The sequence below is a fragment of the Citrus clementina genome, unplaced genomic scaffold, assembly GCF_000493195.1.
Source record: "Citrus clementina cultivar Clemenules unplaced genomic scaffold, Citrus_clementina_v1.0 scaffold_1, whole genome shotgun sequence".
In the NCBI taxonomy this organism is placed as follows: Eukaryota; Viridiplantae; Streptophyta; class Magnoliopsida; order Sapindales; family Rutaceae; genus Citrus; species Citrus x clementina.
In genome coordinates, this window is record NW_006263303.1 from 17,342,006 (window position 1) to 17,362,725 (window position 20,720).

A 20,720-nucleotide genomic window follows, 5' to 3' on the forward strand; every position below is an offset into this window, starting at 1 on the left:
AAAGGGGGAGATTGTTAACATATATGTTTTCATAATGTTGATTTTGATGATAACAAACAAGATTAAGAATGATAAATCTTTTAAGCTCAAATTATTTTTTATACATTTTAAATAAATCATTATTTTTACATTATAAATGTTTTATATTTAATGGAAAAATGATTTTATGAAATTGATTGTTTTTATTCTTTTTAAATAAATCATTATTTTCACATTATAAATGTTTCATATTTAATGAAAAAATGATTTTATGAAATTGGTTGTTTTTCAAAGTTTATGGTTTAATTGAAAGAATTTTGAAAACTTTGAAATAAACAAGTATTGCTTGAAATTTTGGAGAATGACTTATTTGAAAAGTGTCATAGCATTTTGGGCTATACTATAATTTCAAAAAGTTTTGGGATTAACAAAGCATTACTTAGAAATTCTGAAATTGGACCTATTTATAAAATTTTATAACGTTTTGGGCCGTAATACAGTTTTATAAAGTTTTGTGGTCAAACTATAAATTTAAAAAATAATTTCATTGTAGCAATCACTGTAGCAAACGGCTAACTGTTTATTTAAAACGGCTAACCGATAATTTCCAGAAAGTATGTTCTACAAAGAATTGTTAAAATGATGATTCTGGAACATAATAGTGAACCGTTTATTGAAAACGGTTAACCGATTATTTCCAGGTTGCTAACCTTGAACCGTTTAGTAAGAACGGTTAAACTAAATTTGTTTTGTAGGTCTCTGGAATTTAACGGCGAAAGGGTAATCCTAAACGGTAAACCGTTTATTTAAAAATTTGCCCAACGGTAACTTTAACCGGCCTAAACGGTTAACCGTTAATGGTCAACGATGAACCATTTTCGAGCAGATAGTCTATAACGGCTAGTTTTTCAGCTCCAACTATAAATATGCTCAATCCAATTCAAACAAGAAGAATTCCAACAATCATCATTGAGCAAAATATTGAGAATACAACTTTCATTGAGCTTTAAATCCTTGTATTCATCTCATTCATTCACATATTGAGCTTTCATTTGTGATCAAACACATTGTGGGAGAGAGATTCATTTGTAATCCTTTTTGTAAAATCAAGTTAAAAGATTGTAAGTGTTGGGATACACTTGGGTTAAGAGATTGGGGATGATCTCTTGTTGTAAAGGTCCATTGACACCTTGGAAATTAATTGTAAGCGTTTGAAGCCTTGGGAGGCTAGCTTAATAAAATCATCAAGCCCGGTAAGCTTGGAGGCGTGGACGTAGTCGGAGATTGTCGAACCACATAAAAATCATTGTGTTTGTTTTCTCTTCCCTTACTCTTTTATATTGTGATTGATTTATTTGTTATTGTTTTAAATTAGTTTTGGATTTGCATTGAGTTTTGTTTTAGAATTGAATAATTTTTAATATCCCAATTCACCCCCCCTCTTGGGTTGCCTAGTTAGTATTTTAGAAACCTCTTCTCAGACTCAGAATGAACATAATGGGTTTTAAAAAGATTTAAACAATTTATGGCATTTAGGGTTAGGATGTCTAGGCTCGGCCCAAAGTAGTTTCATCATTGTTGGAACCAATTTGGAAGGCTTTGTACGGTTATTTTTGAGTTAAAGAAAAATAACCAAGAATGGGTCTTTTTGGGGTTTTGAATAAAAAATGTGTTAAACCAAGCCTGCTGGTAATCCCAGTAAGAAAAAGATAGGCAATGATTTAAACGCATTTGGAAATTGGCGGGAAAGGTTTTTTGTTTGTGGAGTTGATCACCCCATTATTTTGGGCTCAAGACTTTTAAGATGGTGGCTGTAGAGTAAGCCGGCTCATGGTGAGACTCACTAAGAAAAAAATGTTTGAATTTTACAGACTCAGTGAACTCAAGAATGATTTGGTAAAAAGACTGGGGTTTTGACAAATCCCATGGTTTGAAAAACCAGCCTTTCGGGAAAATCTTTGTAATGGCTTGAAATGGATCAGAGTGATAAAACCCATCTTCCATAGATAAAACAATTTGATGATAGGTTTTATTAATCCAATCCGAAGATTTTTGTGAAAGCTTTGATTGAGAAACAATAATTTGTGAAGAGAAGCTTTCACAAGAAATAACTTCTTTAGAAGAAGAAGGTTTTGAAGTTGCTTTAGAAACAGATTTTTCTTTCTTAGGAATTTGAGAAAGAGTTTTATTTTGGAAAATATTTTGTAAGGCGAGCATAACCTCTGGGGACTTTGTAATGGAACTCATCCATTCTTTTACATGTTCTTCAGAGTAATGCCTTAGAATTGGGCTCATGTTCTGACAGTATCATGAATTTATAGGCATGCAGAAAGAAAGTAACTGTCCTTAGAAGGGGTTGTCTGGGTTTCTTTAGAGAGTGTTTGTGGTTCAGGGTCTTTAAGAATACCTTTGCCATGTCTCTTCGTTTGGGCGGCATTATCTGTTTTGAAGAAATTCTCTTGTTAGAAAATCAGGGATAGAATTTGTATCTCCTTTAATGAATTCAATGTCAAAATAAAAAACGCTTAAAATGGCTTGCCATATTGCAAAAATATATTTTGATGCAATGTTTTGAACATCCTTTTCTAAAACATGTTTTGCAGTTTTGCAATCAATTCTAAGTAAAAATTTTTTATTTAACAAATCACTTTGGAATTTAGAAATGCATAAAACAATAGAAAGAATTTCTTTTTTAATAGTAGAGTAATTTCTTTGACATTCATTCCAATGAGCAGAAACATATTGTACTATTTATTCTTTATTATTCTCTTTTTGCTTTAATATTCCTCCATATCCTAAGTCTAAAGCATCAGTCTCAACAATTTTAGGCAACGCAGGATTAGCAAGAAATAAACATGGAATATTTTGAACAAAATTTTTTATGAGCTTAACAACTTTAGTGTGTTCATCAGTCCACACAACAAGGTTTTTCTTTAATCTATCATGCAAAGGTTTTGAAATCCTATTGATATTAGGACAAAAATCAAGAACATAATTTAAACTACCTAAAAATCTCTGCAATTGAGTTTTGTCAAGGATTTTATCAGGAAATTTGTTAGCAAATACAAGAGATCGCTCAATAGGTGTAATGGTTTCTTTGGAAATGTAATAACCAAGGAACCTGATTCTTGTTTGAAACAAGGAAACTTTAGAACTAGAAATGGCTAAACCAGCCTTTCTAGTGGCAAGGTAAAACATCTTTAGATGTTTGAAATGTTGATCGATTGTTTGAGAAAAGATCAACACATCATCAATATAGACAATGCAAAATTCAGAGAAAGGATTATAAATATCATTCATAATGGTCTCTAAAATTCTGATGGTGTATTCTTTAATCCGAATGGCATTACAGTCCATTCATACTGTCCAAAAGGAACAGTAAATGCAGTTTTATAACGGTCTTTTAGATGAATTTGAATTTGCCAAAATCCTGATTTCATATCAAACTTAGAAAATATGAAAGCATAATGCAGTTTTTGGAGTAAATCCTTTTTATTAGGTATGGGATACCTAATCCATTTTAATGCTTTATTTAGGGGTTTGTAATTTATTACAAGTCTAGGTGTTCCTCTTTCTATTTCAGAGTTCTTATTGATATAGAAAGCGGCACAAGACCATGGAGACCTAGATTTCACAATGAGTCCTTTTGACTCTAAGTCTTTGATTTCACTTTTACAGTGTTGTTCTAAATCCATGTTCATTTGGATAGGGCGGGCTTTAGTAGGTATTTGTCTTTCATCAAAAGAATTTTCATAAGGCAAATCTACCAAATGTTGTTTTCGGTTCCAAAAGGCAGATGGTAAATCAACACATATTTATTTCTCAATTAGGGTTTTAAAATCAGAGATTTTTCTTTGTATAAAATCATTTTGTAATTGGTTTTCAATTCTTTGTAAACTCAAATCCTTTTTTAAACAAACCAAGTCATTTTGTTTAGATTTGAGAAGGGCATTGATTTGGTTCTGGTAAACAGAACAAGTTTTAACAATATTCAAATTTCTAGTTTTAGGCTTTTCAATGAAGGGAAAAATAAGTTTTCTGTTCTTTGCTTTAAAAGATATACTATCATAATTGACAGTATATGGAGTAATGAGATTGATAAAGGGGGTTCCTAAAATGACAGTATGGTGTATGTCATTTGTAAGAATAAAAGAAGTCTGAAATTCAAAACCATTGTTATGAATAGAGGCGTCTACTTTAGATTTGACATTAAGTTTTGAATTATTAGCGGCAGAAAGTCTTTCCTTCGTTTTCTCATGAAACTTTCTCGGGACAATATCTTCTTTAATCCAATTTAAATCAGCACCAGTGTCAAAGAGGGCAATGGTGTCAATTTCAAAATCTTTAGAAAATATTAAGGTAATTTTAATCAAGTACTTTCTTGTGGTGATTTGTTTTAAAACAAACAGAAAATTATTGGGTATAGATTCAATGTTTTCGAGACTTTATTCTCCGTTATCACCATCAGATTCTGATTCTTTATCAGAATAATCCTGTAATTGTCTTTGTAAGAGGAGTTGGATAGTATTAGAATCATTATTTTGTTTTTCTTTTAATTCTTTTATCTCGAGTTTGATATCTTTTATTTCTCTTTGAAGGTATTGGATATTGGGAATTGTTTTCTTTGTTTTCTTTTTATCCAAGATTTCAGTTAGATCGTAAGTATTCTTTTTTATCATTGGGGTTTTAGAAGTTTCTGTTTTATCACCTACTTCTGAGGTTTTTAGAAGTTTATCAAGGTATTCTCTTTGAAGAGTAGGGTCAGAAATGTGTTTGACTAATTCTAGAAAAGTTTCTTGATCTTTAGTCAATACATTGATTTTCTTTAAACGAAATTCTATGTCAGAATCACTACTGCTTGATTCTGAAGTATCAGAATCCATCAATTCATCAATTTATAGAGGGTCACTGTCTCCTGTCATGGAAGACTCAGAGTCGGAAGACTCAGAGTCGGAAGACTCTACAAGTAAAGAGGCAACTTTAGAAAGTATTTCTTCGTCAAGGCCAAGCTCATGGAGCTTTTTGTTCATCCTGCAAAATTTTGCAATATGGCATTTCTTTCCACATTTGTAACATGTGGCTTCTTTGTAGTTAAAAGGGGTTTTTTGTTTAGCCTTAAAATCCTTCTTTTTAGAGAAGTTGAGCTTCTTATAAGGCCTTAAAGGTTTCTTATAAGAACGTTCTCTAAAATCTTGAAAGAGTTTTTTATGACCTTTTGATTTGTAATGTTTCTTGTAAGGTTTTGAAGAACACTTACCATTACAATCTTTAGAGGTGGAAGTTTTAAGGGGATCGTAATTGAATTGCTTACAGAAACTGCTTAATTCTTACTTAGATTGTCTAAGCTCCCATTTTAGACGTTTCTGAAGTTTCAAGTCTTGACAAATCTTTAAACATTCCTTATTAATAAAGCTAACTAATTCACCATAGGTGAGTTCGTCATAAGGAATACGGTTGTCATACAAGGTTTTAATAGAATTCCTAACCTTTCTCCTAATAAGGTAGGTAAACCTGCAAGGAATTTTTCCTTCCAAGTTATATGATTTGCATCATCCCTAAAGAAGAGTCTGGTAAAGAATGTGGTTTTGTAGCTTTGGAATTCACTAAACTTCCTACATCTCAGGTTGTGTAGTAAGTCAGCATTCTTGTCTCTAAGGTGTGAAGGATCACCTATGAAATGAAGGGATATAGTCATAATCAGGGTAGCAACTGCATCCTGAATTGGACTATTGAACTTGTCACAGATGGGGGCTCCATTCTCATCTGTTTAAATTGAATTAAGGATATCTAATTATTGTTGTTTGGTGAGAAGATGATCCCACCAACCTTTAAGTTGACAAGTAAAACCAGCAATGAGAATTTCTGCAATAGCTTTGTCAGAAGTTCCCGACTGAGTTTTATATGCATTTGCTGCCATGGTCATTTGTTGTAACAATCCTAGAATGTTGTATTCCGACATCCCATCAATGTTCCACTCATAGACAGAGGATGCATTAAATCGTGATTAGTTTAATGCGCTAGGTCTATTGTCTATGGCTAAGTCAGGTGGAGACTTGACAATAGGTAGGGCTAACTCACAATGCATTTTATTGGCTTTAGAAACAGGTTCTTCATTAAAGGCTTCTATATCAAAAGAGGCTATAGACATCTTCTCTTGTTCTAGTACATAAATTTTACTAGATTGGGCACTATCAGGGGCTATTTGGACCTTACTAGACGAGGAAGAAGCTTCTATTTTATCCAATTGGTCTCTAATGGCTTTAGGAAAATCTGATTTTGACTCTTGAACAAGCTTTTGACTAGTTTTCGAAACTTGAAAAGGTTTGAAAATAGGCTCTTTAAGCTTTTTGTCAGAATCTGATTTTGATGTAACAGGAGAAACAGCTATGGTTGACTTCTGGAATTGGCTTTCTATCCTAGTCAACTGTTTTCCTAATGTATTTAGGTTAGCATTACAGAAATTATTCTGTTGAATAATACTGCCTAAATTTGTCTCGGGATCATTTGGTTTATGGATTTTATAGGGTGAGGCTTTTATCTGAACATGAGGTTCACCATGATCAATGGTTAGACTCCTAAATGGAGGATGTTCAGATTCTATAATCCTATCACTATCAGAAAGATTCCATTAAGTGATTTTCTTCCTAACAGTAATGGGATTTGATTCTTTAAAAGGATAAGTAATTTTGTTATCCGAAGCATACATCTCAAACCAATCAAAAAATAATATATGAATTTTATGTAAATTTACAAATTCATAATAGACTTGTTGGATCTCTTTCCTTTGGTTTAAGAAATGTTTGAAAAACCAAAGTCTTTTTTCTTTATTAGTGTCAGAATAAAAATCATTGTGAAGAAGAGTTTTATTTAATTCAAAATCTTTTTCTATGACACTAATTACATTTTTTGTGACAGCTGAAAATGTAGGAGAAGTTGAAGGAGAATGTTCCTTCTCTTCCTGGCTTTGTTCATGTTGACGGCTAGTGTAAATGGGATGTGGAACACTAGTAGTATAGTCAACAGAATGTATAGAAGAACTAGGTATATCCGATGTGGAAAACCTAGGTTGGCTTTTTACTGGTTAGAAAGGGAGATTTATAACGGAATGAATCTTTAAAAATTTCCTTTCTAATGAAGGAATACTTGAGCATGAATCTTTATCAGAGAATCTAGATGATGTAGATCTCCTAAAGGATAGTTTGACTTTACTATCAGAATACTAAGTCACATTTTGTAACTCTGTATTTGGCTCAAGTTGTTTAGGAATCATTGGTTTAGTGGCTCCTTTTAAGATCCATTCTTCAAGGAGGTTGACATCCTTCCATTGAATTGGTCTAGAAATAACAGTATTGGCTTTAGACAAGTCAGTCTGCAAGAGAAGAGTTTCATCTCTTTTTTACTGATATAGATGTTTTGTATTGGTAAACGCAGATATCATGGCTTTGTAAGATATTCTGAAAATTAGGGCAATCGGAACAGATCCTTCAATCATGTTGTAATTATGGGTTTTGATCTGTAAAATCATGCTTTTCAGAATGTTTTTATCTTTAAGGGAAACTGTTATATTTGGATAACAGCTAAAAGATATTGGTCCTTTACAAAGGCTTGATTCTATACTACTTAGTAAATAATCATCAAAAGAGATGAATCGTCCATCTCTTAGGACGGCAAGGATAGAAGTCTTTAAACATTCTTTAGTAAGGGGTTTTATGCCGACTTGTATTAAGCCGATGTGAACATAATTAAAATTCTTTTCTTTTAATTTCTTTAATGAATGTTCTGTAAATAATTGAATTGTTTCAAAAGGCTTTGAAATGATTATGTCACGTTCTTCAGTTTTTATGACATAATCATTTTTTAGAAAGTCAAGCTTTTTTGTTTTGTAAATCATTTCTTTAGAAACCTTAGGAAGTTCCCAACAATCAATTGTTTTATTGAAGTCTTCAATTACGAATTCTTCTGAATTCATAACATTCTTTGAAGCACTAGTTCTTCTAGAGGAGGAGCTAGAAAAAGACGATGCTCTACAGAGTAGAGAATCCATGAGTAAAAACCTATATTCTAGTTTTAGTTCTGTAGGTATGGCTACAATCCAAGGCTAAGAATTGGTTTTACTGCCCTTCAACCAAATCGGGACTTACGACCAAATGCTACCAAGGCACCCAGAGGTAGCACTCACCACACAAACAATGTTCAACTAAAACACAAGTCTTTAATCACGAAGTCTCTATCCTATATTACACTATCCTTCCTGTGGCTCTGATATTGTTGTTTCAAAAAAAAAGAAAAAAAGAAAAAAAATTGTTGTTTCAAAAATCAAAATAACAATAATAGGTGAAATCCACCTTACAACTTCAAAAAAAAAAAATTCTCTACATTTTTCTCAAACATACACTTTGTTTTCCTTATTTCCCTTCTTTATTAGCCATGTCCCTAGCCTATGTTACGTTCTAATAAAAATCTTTCTTGATTTTAGGGAACTATAGTCTGAAGTAGAAGCTAGTTATATGGGCTAAAAAGATGTAGTGGTGCATAAAAAAATAATAATAATAAATAAATAAATTAGGTTGACTAGCATTTTTTATTTGACTTGAGATCGTATTATTTCTAAACTGAGGGCATATTTCTTTCATCTTGTTGAGAGCATGTGATATCACTTCTTTATTATTTTTCTCTCTCAATTACCATTCATTGTAGTGACTATTTTTATTAGGTTTAATTTCTTTGTGAGAGTGTCACTATTTCCAGTGAGATTTTGGGGTTTGACATCTCATTCTTGAAAGTAGCTATGACAAAGTCTACTGGGCTGATTCATGTGGATAGTTGATGTGGGTGTGATGTTTCTTTAGACTGGAGATAATGCTTATACTTTTATTTGATTGCTATCATTAATCTGATTGAATAAAAACGTATTTCTAAAAAAAAAAATCATTTTGGATTTGAATTTTGTTTTCGCTTTATTTGCTAGGGACTAAATATAAGATGGTTGGGGGGGTGTGTGTTAGAAAATATATATTTATAAAGGAGAAAATCTTCATTTTACATTTCAAGTCTTACTAACAACCCTTACTTTTATGTATTTAAGGTTATTGTAATTTAATTATGTGTATTTTATTTTAATTAAGTATTTTGTATATTTTAGGGGCATCATAGTCATTTCACAATAAACGAGAGATCAAACGGCAAAACGGACATCACTTTTGAACTCAGGACGGTCGAAAACCTTAGGAGGAGTATAAAAGGAAAAATGGCATTGTTCACATATACAGTACTGTCTACGTTACTGTTCACATAGACGGATCAATGACGTGGCATTGACCGATGATATGGCATTGACTGATGAGGTGTCATAATCCTGTTGGTCTAAAATTCTTATGTACTGTTGATGGTGACGTGGCAGCATATTAGTGGACTAAAAAAAACGCGCGTACGGTACATGCAACACATGGGATTATTTTCAACCAAACTTCATTACTGTTCAAACCGTGTCACTGTTCACACCGCGTGGTCAAATCGCGTACTGTTCACGCGTACTGTTGACGCATACTGTTGACTGATGACATGGCGCAATCCTGAGCGTCCAAACTATTTTTAATCTGATGGTCATGATTTACTCAGTGTATCTATAAAAAGGAGACCCCTGCCCCATAATTTGGCATCTCTGAATCCATTTTTGGACTTCATTTTATGTAATTCCTTCTCTATCTTGTATTTTCTATGTATTTTAATAAATTTCCATTTTGCCCCTAGTTCAATTATGAGTGGCTAATTTTCTTTCATGGGCTTTATTTGGTAAATTTATTTTCTCTTCTCCTCTAATTTTTGTGAATGTTTTGACTTTTCATTGACAAATAATAATAATCTTGTCTAGTACCGCCCTGGTTTCACCGGCTCTCTAGTATAATGTTATTATTATTTGACACAATAAGACTTTAGCACCATATTGATCAGAGCGTGTTTCATGAGGTGTGGATTCCCCCCTCATGATTTAATTGACATTAATAAGGAATATTTAGCCCATGGTGCATGTTGATACGGATCTAGGTATCCAAGTATGTCATTTCAATAGAATTCTCTTCAATTTATTCTCGTCATTTCAATTTCAATTTTAAGATAATATAAATCACTTTCACCACAAATCCAACCACCCTCATACAAAATTAATTCTACACACAATTAAAATCCACCTCCTCGTGGGATCGACACTCGTCACCATTAATCTATACTACAATAAATTTGTGCACTTACGAGTTCAATAAAATTTGCACAACACATGGGTCCAAGAGGATGTAGATGGCAGCACATAAATGCGTTGGCTAATTTGGCAACATTCTATTTAATTGGCATGCCACTTTCAGCTGTTCTTACATTTAAGTTGAAGCTTTATGTTAAGGTTAGATCAACTAATTACTTTTTCAAACTTTCACTAATTGTTTCACTTCCGATTCAATGACTTTATTAGCTTTATCATGTTTTGAAATGGGTTTGTGGATTGGCGTAACCTGTGGCCTCTGCTGCCAAGCCATCACCTCTTAGAACTCATTGCATCGTGTAGAAGTTGGACTAAATTGAGTATTCTTGTAAACAGAGAGATAGAAATGTCTATTTTTGTTTAACCAAGTTTCTTTGTGAACTAAGAAACAAAAACGTATAAAAACACATTACATATTAAATGCCTAACTAGGGGATTTAGAAATTTAGAGATATGTGTTAATCTCAAGTGGACCTATTGGATGCTGAAACTTCAATTTATTCATTCATATGAAATAATGCTTGAAAGAATTTTTTATCTATAAGAGAGTTCAGTAAGTTCAGTATACTATGTTTTTGTTTCCGAAATGTTCCATATAGGGCATGTTTGGTACATTGTATTATATGATATTAAAATATTATTTACATTAAAATAATATCAAACCCATGTTTGGAACAAAATTGCAAGGAATTAAGGTGGGGGGCTAATGCGTCGGTTGACGCATTAGCTTTGCTTCTTTTTTTTTTTTCGTTTTGCTTTTGCTTTTAACTTTTGCTTTTTGCTTTATTATTATTATAATACTAAAATAATAAATAAATATAGTTTTTAATTTAATATAATATTTTTATTTTATTTGCTTTTACATTATAATTATTAATATAAATTAATAAATAAATAATTTATCATTCAATAATAGTATTTTTTTATTTTTACATTATAATTTATTAATAAATTTATAACTTATTATAACTAATAAAAATATTTAAATTTGAATAAATTTGAATAATATTAATTTAAAATTAATAATAATATAAATAATAACATAAACTATTAATGCAATTTAAATATATTAATATAATATAAAACATTAATATAATATAATATTTAATTTAAATTAATTAAAAAAATAATACAGTACAGTGTAGCACCAAACATTATACAACATTATTATAATACAGTGCTAATGCAATACAGCATAATACAATACACCAGTATTAAAATAATGCATACAGCATAATACAATGCAGTGTGCCAAACGCACCCATAAGGTAGTCAAATTGTAAATTATGGACATCTTCTCTCTACCTAGATGAATTTATTTAGTTTTGAGAAAACTTTAAATATATTACAATCGAGGGTCTAGGAACCTAAATTTATACACTTAGGGTGCGTTTGACACATTGTATTATATTATGTTATATTGCATTATTTTAATGTTGGTGTGTTGTATTATGTTATATTGCATTAGTACTGTATTATAATAATGATGTACAATATTTAGTATTACACTATATTGTATTAATTTTTAATTATAAAATATTTGGTATTGTACTGTATTGTATTAATTTTTTTGTGATTAATTTAAATTATATATTCAAAAATAATATTTAGTAGTACTTAGAAATATATTAAATATAAAAATTTTAAATTTTAGAAATTTAATATTTAGAAAAATATTAAATATTAAATATTTAAATTTTAGAAATTTAATATTTTTAATATTTATTATTAGTTATATTAAATTATAAATCTGCTAATAAAGTATAATGTAAATATAAAAAATATAATAATGTAAAATTAAAAATATCATATAATATTATTGAATAATATTTTAGCTTATGGGATTACATTCAATCCATTTTCTTCCGCATATTCCTTCACAAGATCCCATAAGAAATGTTCAGCACCATAAAATTACGGCAATTTTTTTTTTTTTTTTTTTTTGGTCTAAGAGGCTATTGACTTTTCTAGTAAAACTTTGTTATTCATCAACTTAGCAGTTGCTTTGCCTGAAGACTTGCTTCTACCCACACATGAATCCATCGAAGATCTAAACCAATAAATCTATACAAACCATTAAATAATTCCACTCTCACTTCGTTAAACTATATCTTGAACCAATGCTTGAATAGAAATTCTAAAGTACGAGTATCTAAACGCGAATTTCATTCAGGCTATTACATTTTATGGCATAAAAGTTAATTGAACAGAAACACTAACGCTATATGGTGTGATAATATATCTGGATGAAATTTATTAGCTACACTATGACAAGTAATAGTATCTTTTAGGGCTATTAAAAATACCTAAAGTAAATTTAATTTAAATAAAAAAAAGAATCAGAAGACTTAAAGAAGAGATTGTAAATTAATTTGGATGGGCGATTTAGGTGCTAAGATAAAGAAAATGCAAGGCCTAAGTTTGAGAGGAGCTTATTAATTTATACATAAAACCTGAAGAAGAATTAGGGTTGGCAAAATTTTCATATCCGGATGTGGACAGATATTCCGGATATCCGGATCCGCAAAAACTTAAAATTAAATAATTTAAAATATAATTTAAAAATTCAACAGTTTAATTAATAATATCAAATAAAATTTAATTATAATCCAACAATTAACAATTTAACATAAATAACATATAACATCAACATAAATCCACAAATAAAAATATCACAACATAAGTCAAATATAAAAAATTACTGACAAATTAATTCCAATCAGGCGAGGCTTACACGGCCAGGGTTGAACGATAGCGAGGCTTCTTCAACGAGTACCGCAAGGCTTGGACAACAAGGCTTCAACGACAAATCAAGCAAGGCGATAGAAGACAACGACCAGTTGAGAGCGAGATTTGAGGGATACGACTTATGGCTGCTGGTGAGGTGAGTGTGTGTGTATGAAAGTTGAATGAAGGAAGCGAGTGACACTGACAGCTAGGGATTAGATTTTTTTTTAAATTTAAGTTAATATATTTTAATTTAAAACAAAAACCAACCGGATCTGGATATCCAGTTTTCCAAATGCAAATGCATCTGGATTCATATTCAGATATGTGCGGGTTTTAGTTTTTCAAATCCAGATCCGCATTTTCAAAAATATAAATTTGGATTTTTCCAGATCCATATTTTATGGATCCTTACGGATGCAGGCCGAATCCAAATTTTATTACCATTCCTAAGGAGAATGAACATATTAAACCATAAACATTGCTTCTTGGATGAATATATGGAAGTCAGGGTATGTTTGAGATTGCTTTTGCTTCCCAAATAATCTATTTTAGGCTAGATTTTGAAATAATCAACTTTGCTAATAATTTGGTTGCTTGTTTGGTAAATTTAGATTACAAAATAATTACTTCCCAATAAATTTGCTATACATGTTTGGTAAATTGATCTTAAATATAAGGTGTCTATGTAAAATGATTAAAATATCCACATTTTGTTAAGAAACTGGTATTTTTATTCAAATTTCAAACTAATTATTAAATAATTACTGAAATTATAACAACTCATCTTTTATCAACAAATAAAGCACATATGCAATAGATAAAAATTGTTTTTTAATTAAATAAGTATATTATTATTATTATCATCATCATCTAATAATTACAAAATATTTTTTGTTGCCAACCTTACCACCATTGCCAACACCGGAGACAGTAATCGTTCATGTTCATTCACTATAGGTATCATTGGATCGCAAATTAATTTTGCGATCTACTCAATAGTGGAACTTAAGTCAGTATCGAAGGCTTTGTAGCGAAGCACATACTGCCCAAGTGTATATGAAAACTGTGTGGCAACCGCTCAAAGGCAGTGGTAAAGAGCACAATCCCGCCTGATTCTTGACTAGCGTTTATCAACCCATCAGATGATAGTGGCAGGCAGCTTACCTTTATTTGTCTCCTTTTCATGGCAACATTATAGTAGCCATTTTATTTAAGGAACACACGAGGCACCATCATTTCTTCTCCGCTAACGACGGCATAACAGATTGTGTACGGAAGATAGTTTGAAGTCTAATAGGGTTTGTGGTGTCACACTAGGAATACTTCCACTAGACGCTGATGATGGTGACAGAGACATTGCTGGCACCGGCGATGGCTTAGGTATTTTGTTGTTTTTGAAAAATTAAATTTCTAAATATTAATAAATTACGTAATTTAGTGCATGGGTATTTTTGGACATATGTTTCTAAGATAAGGATAAAAATGGTATTGCAGATTCTAATATCAGATTTTTTTTTTAAATGTGATATTCCAAAGCTAATCCTAGTAACTTTTAATGTTTAGTACAAAAATAAATTATTTGAGAATCAAATTTTTAAATAATTTATTTTTTAAAAGTGTTTTTGGGTGCTAAATTATCAAAGAATGATATTGATATGTGTATGTATGTATGTAGAGAACATGATACATCATATGCATAATAAATTGCCAAAAAAAAATAAAGTAAAATAATCATCCTGAAGAACAAACTAATTCTTGTTGGGAATGACAATGAGCCGGGCGGAACTCGGTTTACAAGTTCCGACTCAGGTCCGTCATGTGGCGACGGGCTGGTGATCCCGATTTTTATTGAGAAAAGATATTTGATCCTTTTAATAAAGATTTTACCTATTAAAATTATATTTACATAAGTTTTAAGGGCAATTAAAGTTAGAAATATTTTTAAGTGCAGTAAATGTATTCATGTATAACGAATAGTAGAAAAATTTGTGTGTGTGTATACATTATATGAAATCAACGTAGGTATTGATGGAAACAAATAATGTCTTAAGTAAAACTATATGGAAAAGTATATTAATCATTTATACAAATTATGGAAATAAATTTGTGCGATTCCATATACATATGTGTATTTGTTGAAACAAAATAATAGAAACGTATGAGATTTTTGCAGTTATCGTATCATTATCACTAATATATTGTATCAGTTATAATAAGGCACTTGGTTTAATTATAATTAAACATTAAAAATTGGTACAATTTTTTAAAAATTTTTAACACCAGTCTTACGTCGGGCTTGGGCTATTTCTGTAAAGCCCTAGCCTGACCCCCTCATATGGTGCCCGGCGGCGGCCCAAGCTATAGCATCATTTTAAAATATATTTATTTATTTTGTGATTTTATGGGAAAGTTTTAGAAATTTGAAGTTACTTGATCACATAATTTTCATTGTTTCTCAGAACCGGATTATGATCTGATGGAATTTGAGATGTGTTTGATTGATCTTAATTTTTTTTTTAAAAAAAATGAAAATAGACATTTCGAATAAGTCAAAGTGTCAAACTAAAATATATTAGTAGGGAAGGCTGAGATTTTTGTCATTCGAAGATAGTGAGGGAATAATTTTATATGAGGAAGGGCATGGACCATTTTATATCTAATATTTTATTCGAGAAAGAAATGGGAATTAGATGAATGTCATCCCCTGTCAATTTCTCCTTTATCATTTTTAATTTTTAATTTTTAATTTTTTGAAATTGTTGGTGAATATATTTAAATTTAAATTAAATTTTAAAATATGAGTGTAATAACAAATATCATAATATTTATTAAAAAAAATATAGGTTTTATTTAATATCAAGACTTTGACGTAACTTGCCACTATTATTTAATGAAGATCGAGGAGGTCATTTTGTCATGATTTGAATTGTGTGATTTTTGTAACAGATAATGCAAGAAATATTATCACGCTTTGTTTTTTGGGGATAAGTTTAAAAGATGGGAGCCCCTATGTTACAATTAATATAACATACACACTCAACAACAACCACACAAATAATGGACCCACACAATTTGTGTGGTTGTTGTTGAGTGTGTATGTTACATTAATTGTAACATAGCATTTGCCTTAAAAGATTGACTTGTAATATTGACAGCATTGACTTAGTTTAATAGTGAAGTAATTTTATATTTATTATTATTATTTTTTTAATATAGTTAAATTATGTTAAAAAATTAAAGATATAATAGTCATTCAGGAATTGTGTACTCTTTAGAGACTTCTATTCCTTTCTCTCGTGTAATTCCAATGGAAACGGAAGGATATAAGGACAAATAGTCTCCCCTTCCCATTACCATCAGCAAGCATGTAGTTAGACGAATCAAGGTTAATATCGTCATTTCATTGTCATTTTGTATTAGGTTTCATAGTTTCATACTGCTTCTATGACATTATTAATAACACAAGCAAAGAGTATTTATTTAATCAAAACCATCATGGAAGGCTTGAAGCTCGGTAGCCGTAACCAGATCTCGTGTCAACTGTCAAGTGCACAGTTTCTGTAGCCATCAACGTTTTTTTTTTTGCCCCTGTATCTGGGTGAGTATTTTCTTGCCCGAACTTTGTTCATTCAAGTTAAACTTTTAGAGCTCTTGCATTATTCAATCTAAATTTTCAGTTTTGTAGGAAATTGCTCATGAGTATCGCGAATTTATAAAACTGAGAACCAGAAAATTACTTTTTATGAACTGGGTATTTACTTTTAATAGCTATAATAATGCGATTGAAAGCAAAATTTGATCTTGCACTTGCTTCACCTGCATTTTGTCTGTGATAATGGTATTATGTATATATTAGCAGTAGGATCGGTGTAGAATTAGATTCCTCCGTGATTTTCAGCTTAATTTGAGTTGCTGTTTTGTTCTTCTTTAAGCTTTGATGGTTTATATGAGCATTATGTTATAGAGTTTTGTTCATTTGGTTTTGCTGTAGAGGTACTAGAGTGTTGGCACTCGAAGGAAACATACTGTGCATTTTATGCTTTTTCTCAATTCAATTTGTGCTGGAGATGATCTTTGAGTCAGTTGGTCCATTGAAAGGAAGCTTAGGCATGAGAGCATGTGGTGGATGGCGCCGTTTCCTTTTCTTTCTCCCTTTGGTCTTCTTCCTCCCTTATCTGTTATCAGGTAATAGTTTTGGTCTACTTCTAATTATTCCGTTTACAGCATTTCAATGTTGTATTTATTTATAAAGGGAATTTTTGCTTGAATAATGATTGGTGTCCATCTTCAGTTCTGGAATTGCATGAAAAGTCGGTTGTAGAAGATCTTCCCAGGAAAAATAGACAGAAGTTTGATCATCTGATTCTTGGTCCAGCTGCTGGCCAAGGGTTGCCTAACCGTTTGCAATGCCAAGGTAGGTTCATTGTCCTTGTAAATAATATGCTAGTATTTCCTGCTAATATAGACTTACTATTTCTATTTTGGATTTCTAAAATGAAATCCTTCTTAATCCATTATTATCTGTTGATCATCTACTTTAAATTTGAAAATAGTGGTTTCAACATATTTGAAATTGATTGGCTAATTAGCTCCATGGTATTTTTCTCCCAATTGAAACTGGCCCTGCAGTTCCGTAGCCTTTTTCCGCCAATAAACACGTATGTGAATGCTCAAATTATGAATTGGATCATATTGTGTATGTTTAGAGTTTATTTATTGAGAAGTTTCCATATTTTTGGATGTGAAGGCCTTTTAAATCTCACATTGTAATTTATACTCTCACTCATTTGGTGGTCATATGACATAATCTATGGAAACATCCTCTTTAATTGTACTTGTCAAAACTTGTCTTTAACACAATTATCAGGCTCTTGCCTACCAATTTAAGCTTTTGGGTCAAGTGGTTTTACTACCAATACTAATGCTGAAGGTTTTATTCCATGTTTTCTGTCTCAGGATTAAAAGCTCTCAACAAGACCTCTTTCCAAGCCTCTAGCATTGGAAATAGCATTTCCTTTGTCACTGTTTTCACAATTTATAACACATCACTTGATGTTCATGTAGATAGCAGAGCATCAAACATGGTTACAGTTGGAAATGCTTCATATGGTAAGACAGAGAGGTCAATGGCGATACTGAATGTCTTCATTAACTTTATTCAGGCAAGTCTTTGACAAATCCATCAGAAACTGGGGTAGAGTTCATGTTTCTTATCCAAAAAAAAAAATCTGAGAATAACGTTCATTGATTTTACATGGTAATTCAGATATTAACTTTGAGCTTTACTATTTTTAGCATCTATTGTTGCAACTTTGGGATGACTCATCTAAAACTTAAGAGCGATCTTTATGTTGGTGTATTTGGGAACTCTTATCATTGATAATTATATTTACATTTACTTATTGTCATAACTACCTTTGTCTAACATAGTAGAATTGAGAGCTATTTCATCTATTAATGGACCTGTATGGTTTGCAGCTTTCAAATTTTACTAATTCATGACTTCAAACATAAAATTATTGCAGGTGACAATGCCCAAGAGTGATGTTTTCATTCTGACTGATCCAGCTTCAGACCTCTCAATGCCCAGAAAAGGGGTCACCATATATCCCATTCATGGTGAATATTCACGAGACAAATTGATGCTTCAAAGAATCAGGTCTTACATTGTAAGAGCAAATCGCACTGATAAATAGGTAGAATGTTTTTGTTTTTCATTCATATTTCTGAGAAATAAAAATCATTTGCAGAAATTGTCTATAATGTCTTAATTTATCTATGTATATTTCTGCAGCTTTCTTACCAGCTTTTCATTTGTATTTTATGTTCCCTTTCAAGATTTTTTTTTTTTTTCTTGTTCTTTCTACTTATTTTCCCCCTAGCAATCCTTCATTGTAGTTTTTCTTTTGCCCCCTCACCAAACTCTTGTGCAGACTCACAAATAAATTCATTTTGCTTTTGGTCTCATTTCTTGCGAGAAGAACATTCTATGCCCTAGTTGCATTTGCCACAAAGAGTTAATAGTTACTTATTCATATCAGAAGATATCGTTGAAAATTGTCTTATTTTGCTTAACGATTAAGATTGCAATGATAAAATAATTAGTCAAGAATTTTGCTTCTTGAACTATGAGGGCACTGTTTTGAATTTTATGTTTCAATGTTATTCTGTTTATGCAGACTTTTCTAGAAAGAAGAATTCGGGAGCATTCTCAGGGGCAAGGGCATATAAATCATTATGTCTTCACTGACTCAGATATAGCCGTGGTTGACGACTTAGGACATATATTTCACGATTACCAAAACTTTCATCTGGCTCTGACTTTCAGAAACAATAAAGATCAACCTCTGAATTCTGGATTTATTGCTGTCAGGGGCACCCCAGATGGGATTTCAAGGTGCCTAATTTTCTCCTTCTGTGCAAGGCTTTTTCTACTAGAATAAAATTAGGTGGTGGAAAAAAGTTTGAAATGTTTCTATTGTCCGTTACGGAGACTTTGAAATTGAAATCTATATCTTGCAAATCTTTGTGGGTCATTGGTTGGAGTTATTGGTCCATTAGTTCGTTACAGATTATAAGATACATGAACCAATCTTGTCTTTTTCCTATTTCCTTCTTTTTTTTTTGGGGTCCTTCCTTCACAATTTCCTGGTGCATGAAAGGCTGTATGAATAATGACAATAAAATTCACTTGAGAAAATTACAACCTGAAATTGATTTCAGGGCGAAGATATTTCTTGAGGAAGTATTAAGGGTTTACAGTTCCAAATACATGAATGCCTCCAGAATGCTCGGTGACCAGTTAGCTCTTGCCTGGGTTGTAAAATCGCACCCTTCTTTTGATGCAAGGAGATTTACCAAAGCACAGCCCTTTGTTGAAGACATTATTGGAGCTTCTGTGCTATTTCTACCATGCGCTACGTACAATTGGACACCACCTGAGGGTGCAGGCCAATTTCATGGAATGCCTTTGGATGTTAAGGTATGCTTGAATATCTAAATTCAATTGCTTAGTTTAAATATTTTGTTTTTTTCATATGACTTCCTCTTGCTGTCACATAAAAGTTTTCAAGTGTGCATTATTTTAAAATATTGATTTTATTATTGTATAGGTTGTTCATTTCAAGGGATCAAGGAAACGCCTAATGCTCGAGTCTTGGAACTTCTTCAGTTCTTCTTCTGACATTTCAGATATGCTGTGTCTCATCTTGATGAGTGGGAGAACAAAGTATGACTTTTGAAGAGACCTTTTTGTTTTCCCTTTTTTTTTTAATTTTATGATATTACACATTCTCTTGAGGGAATGGCTGATTTCATTCATATGAACTGGGTGGGGAATTCTTGGTGCATCATGTGAATTCCATTTGAGTGAAAAAAGTTGTTTGTTTGCGGGGTATTTGGTTCACACAAGCCCTCGACACCACCCTTTTCCCACCTATAATGTACATTTCATATGAGTAGTGACAGAGGTAGCTGAATACACACACAGAAACTCAAAATTATGGCTCTTGTTATAGTTCTTGGATTCCTTTACTCGAGGGTTGAAGATTGTTTGACCATATTCATTCATTTCCTGCAGATTACACTTTTTTTCCTTTTCCACACTTTTGTTGTTGAATTTTCAAAATTAGCGGACAATTTTTATATACACACACACACATGCATGCATGTTATGACTTCAGTAGATATGGATAGGTACATGAATGTCATAGCGCACCCGTTGATCCTAGACTCTACTAAACAGTAGATGAGAGTAGGT

At 31.6% G+C, this 20,720-nt stretch overlaps 1 protein-coding gene across 3 annotated transcripts; it reads left to right on the forward strand.

Annotated features, from left to right (window-relative positions):
• Positions 1–16,263: 16,263 nt before the first annotated feature.
• LOC18054091 lies at positions 16,264–20,494 on the forward strand. Of its 3 annotated transcripts, XM_024178336.1 has the most exons (9): positions 16,329–16,346; positions 16,464–16,559; positions 16,953–17,146; positions 17,253–17,375; positions 17,918–18,123; positions 18,487–18,630; positions 19,141–19,358; positions 19,685–19,943; positions 20,074–20,494. In XM_024178336.1, exons 3-9 carry the CDS (start codon positions 17,029–17,031, stop codon positions 20,200–20,202), a joined length of 1,197 nt encoding a protein of 398 aa, XP_024034104.1. In that variant the 5' UTR covers positions 16,329–16,346; positions 16,464–16,559; positions 16,953–17,028; the 3' UTR covers positions 20,203–20,494. The 3 variants fall into 3 exon arrangements, with proteins under 3 accessions (XP_006451815.2, XP_024034104.1, XP_024034105.1); XM_006451752.2 differs by having other exon boundaries at positions 16,264–16,559; XM_024178337.1 differs by lacking the exons at positions 16,329–16,346; positions 16,464–16,559 and adding an exon at positions 16,708–16,712.
• Positions 20,495–20,720: the final 226 nt, after the last annotated feature.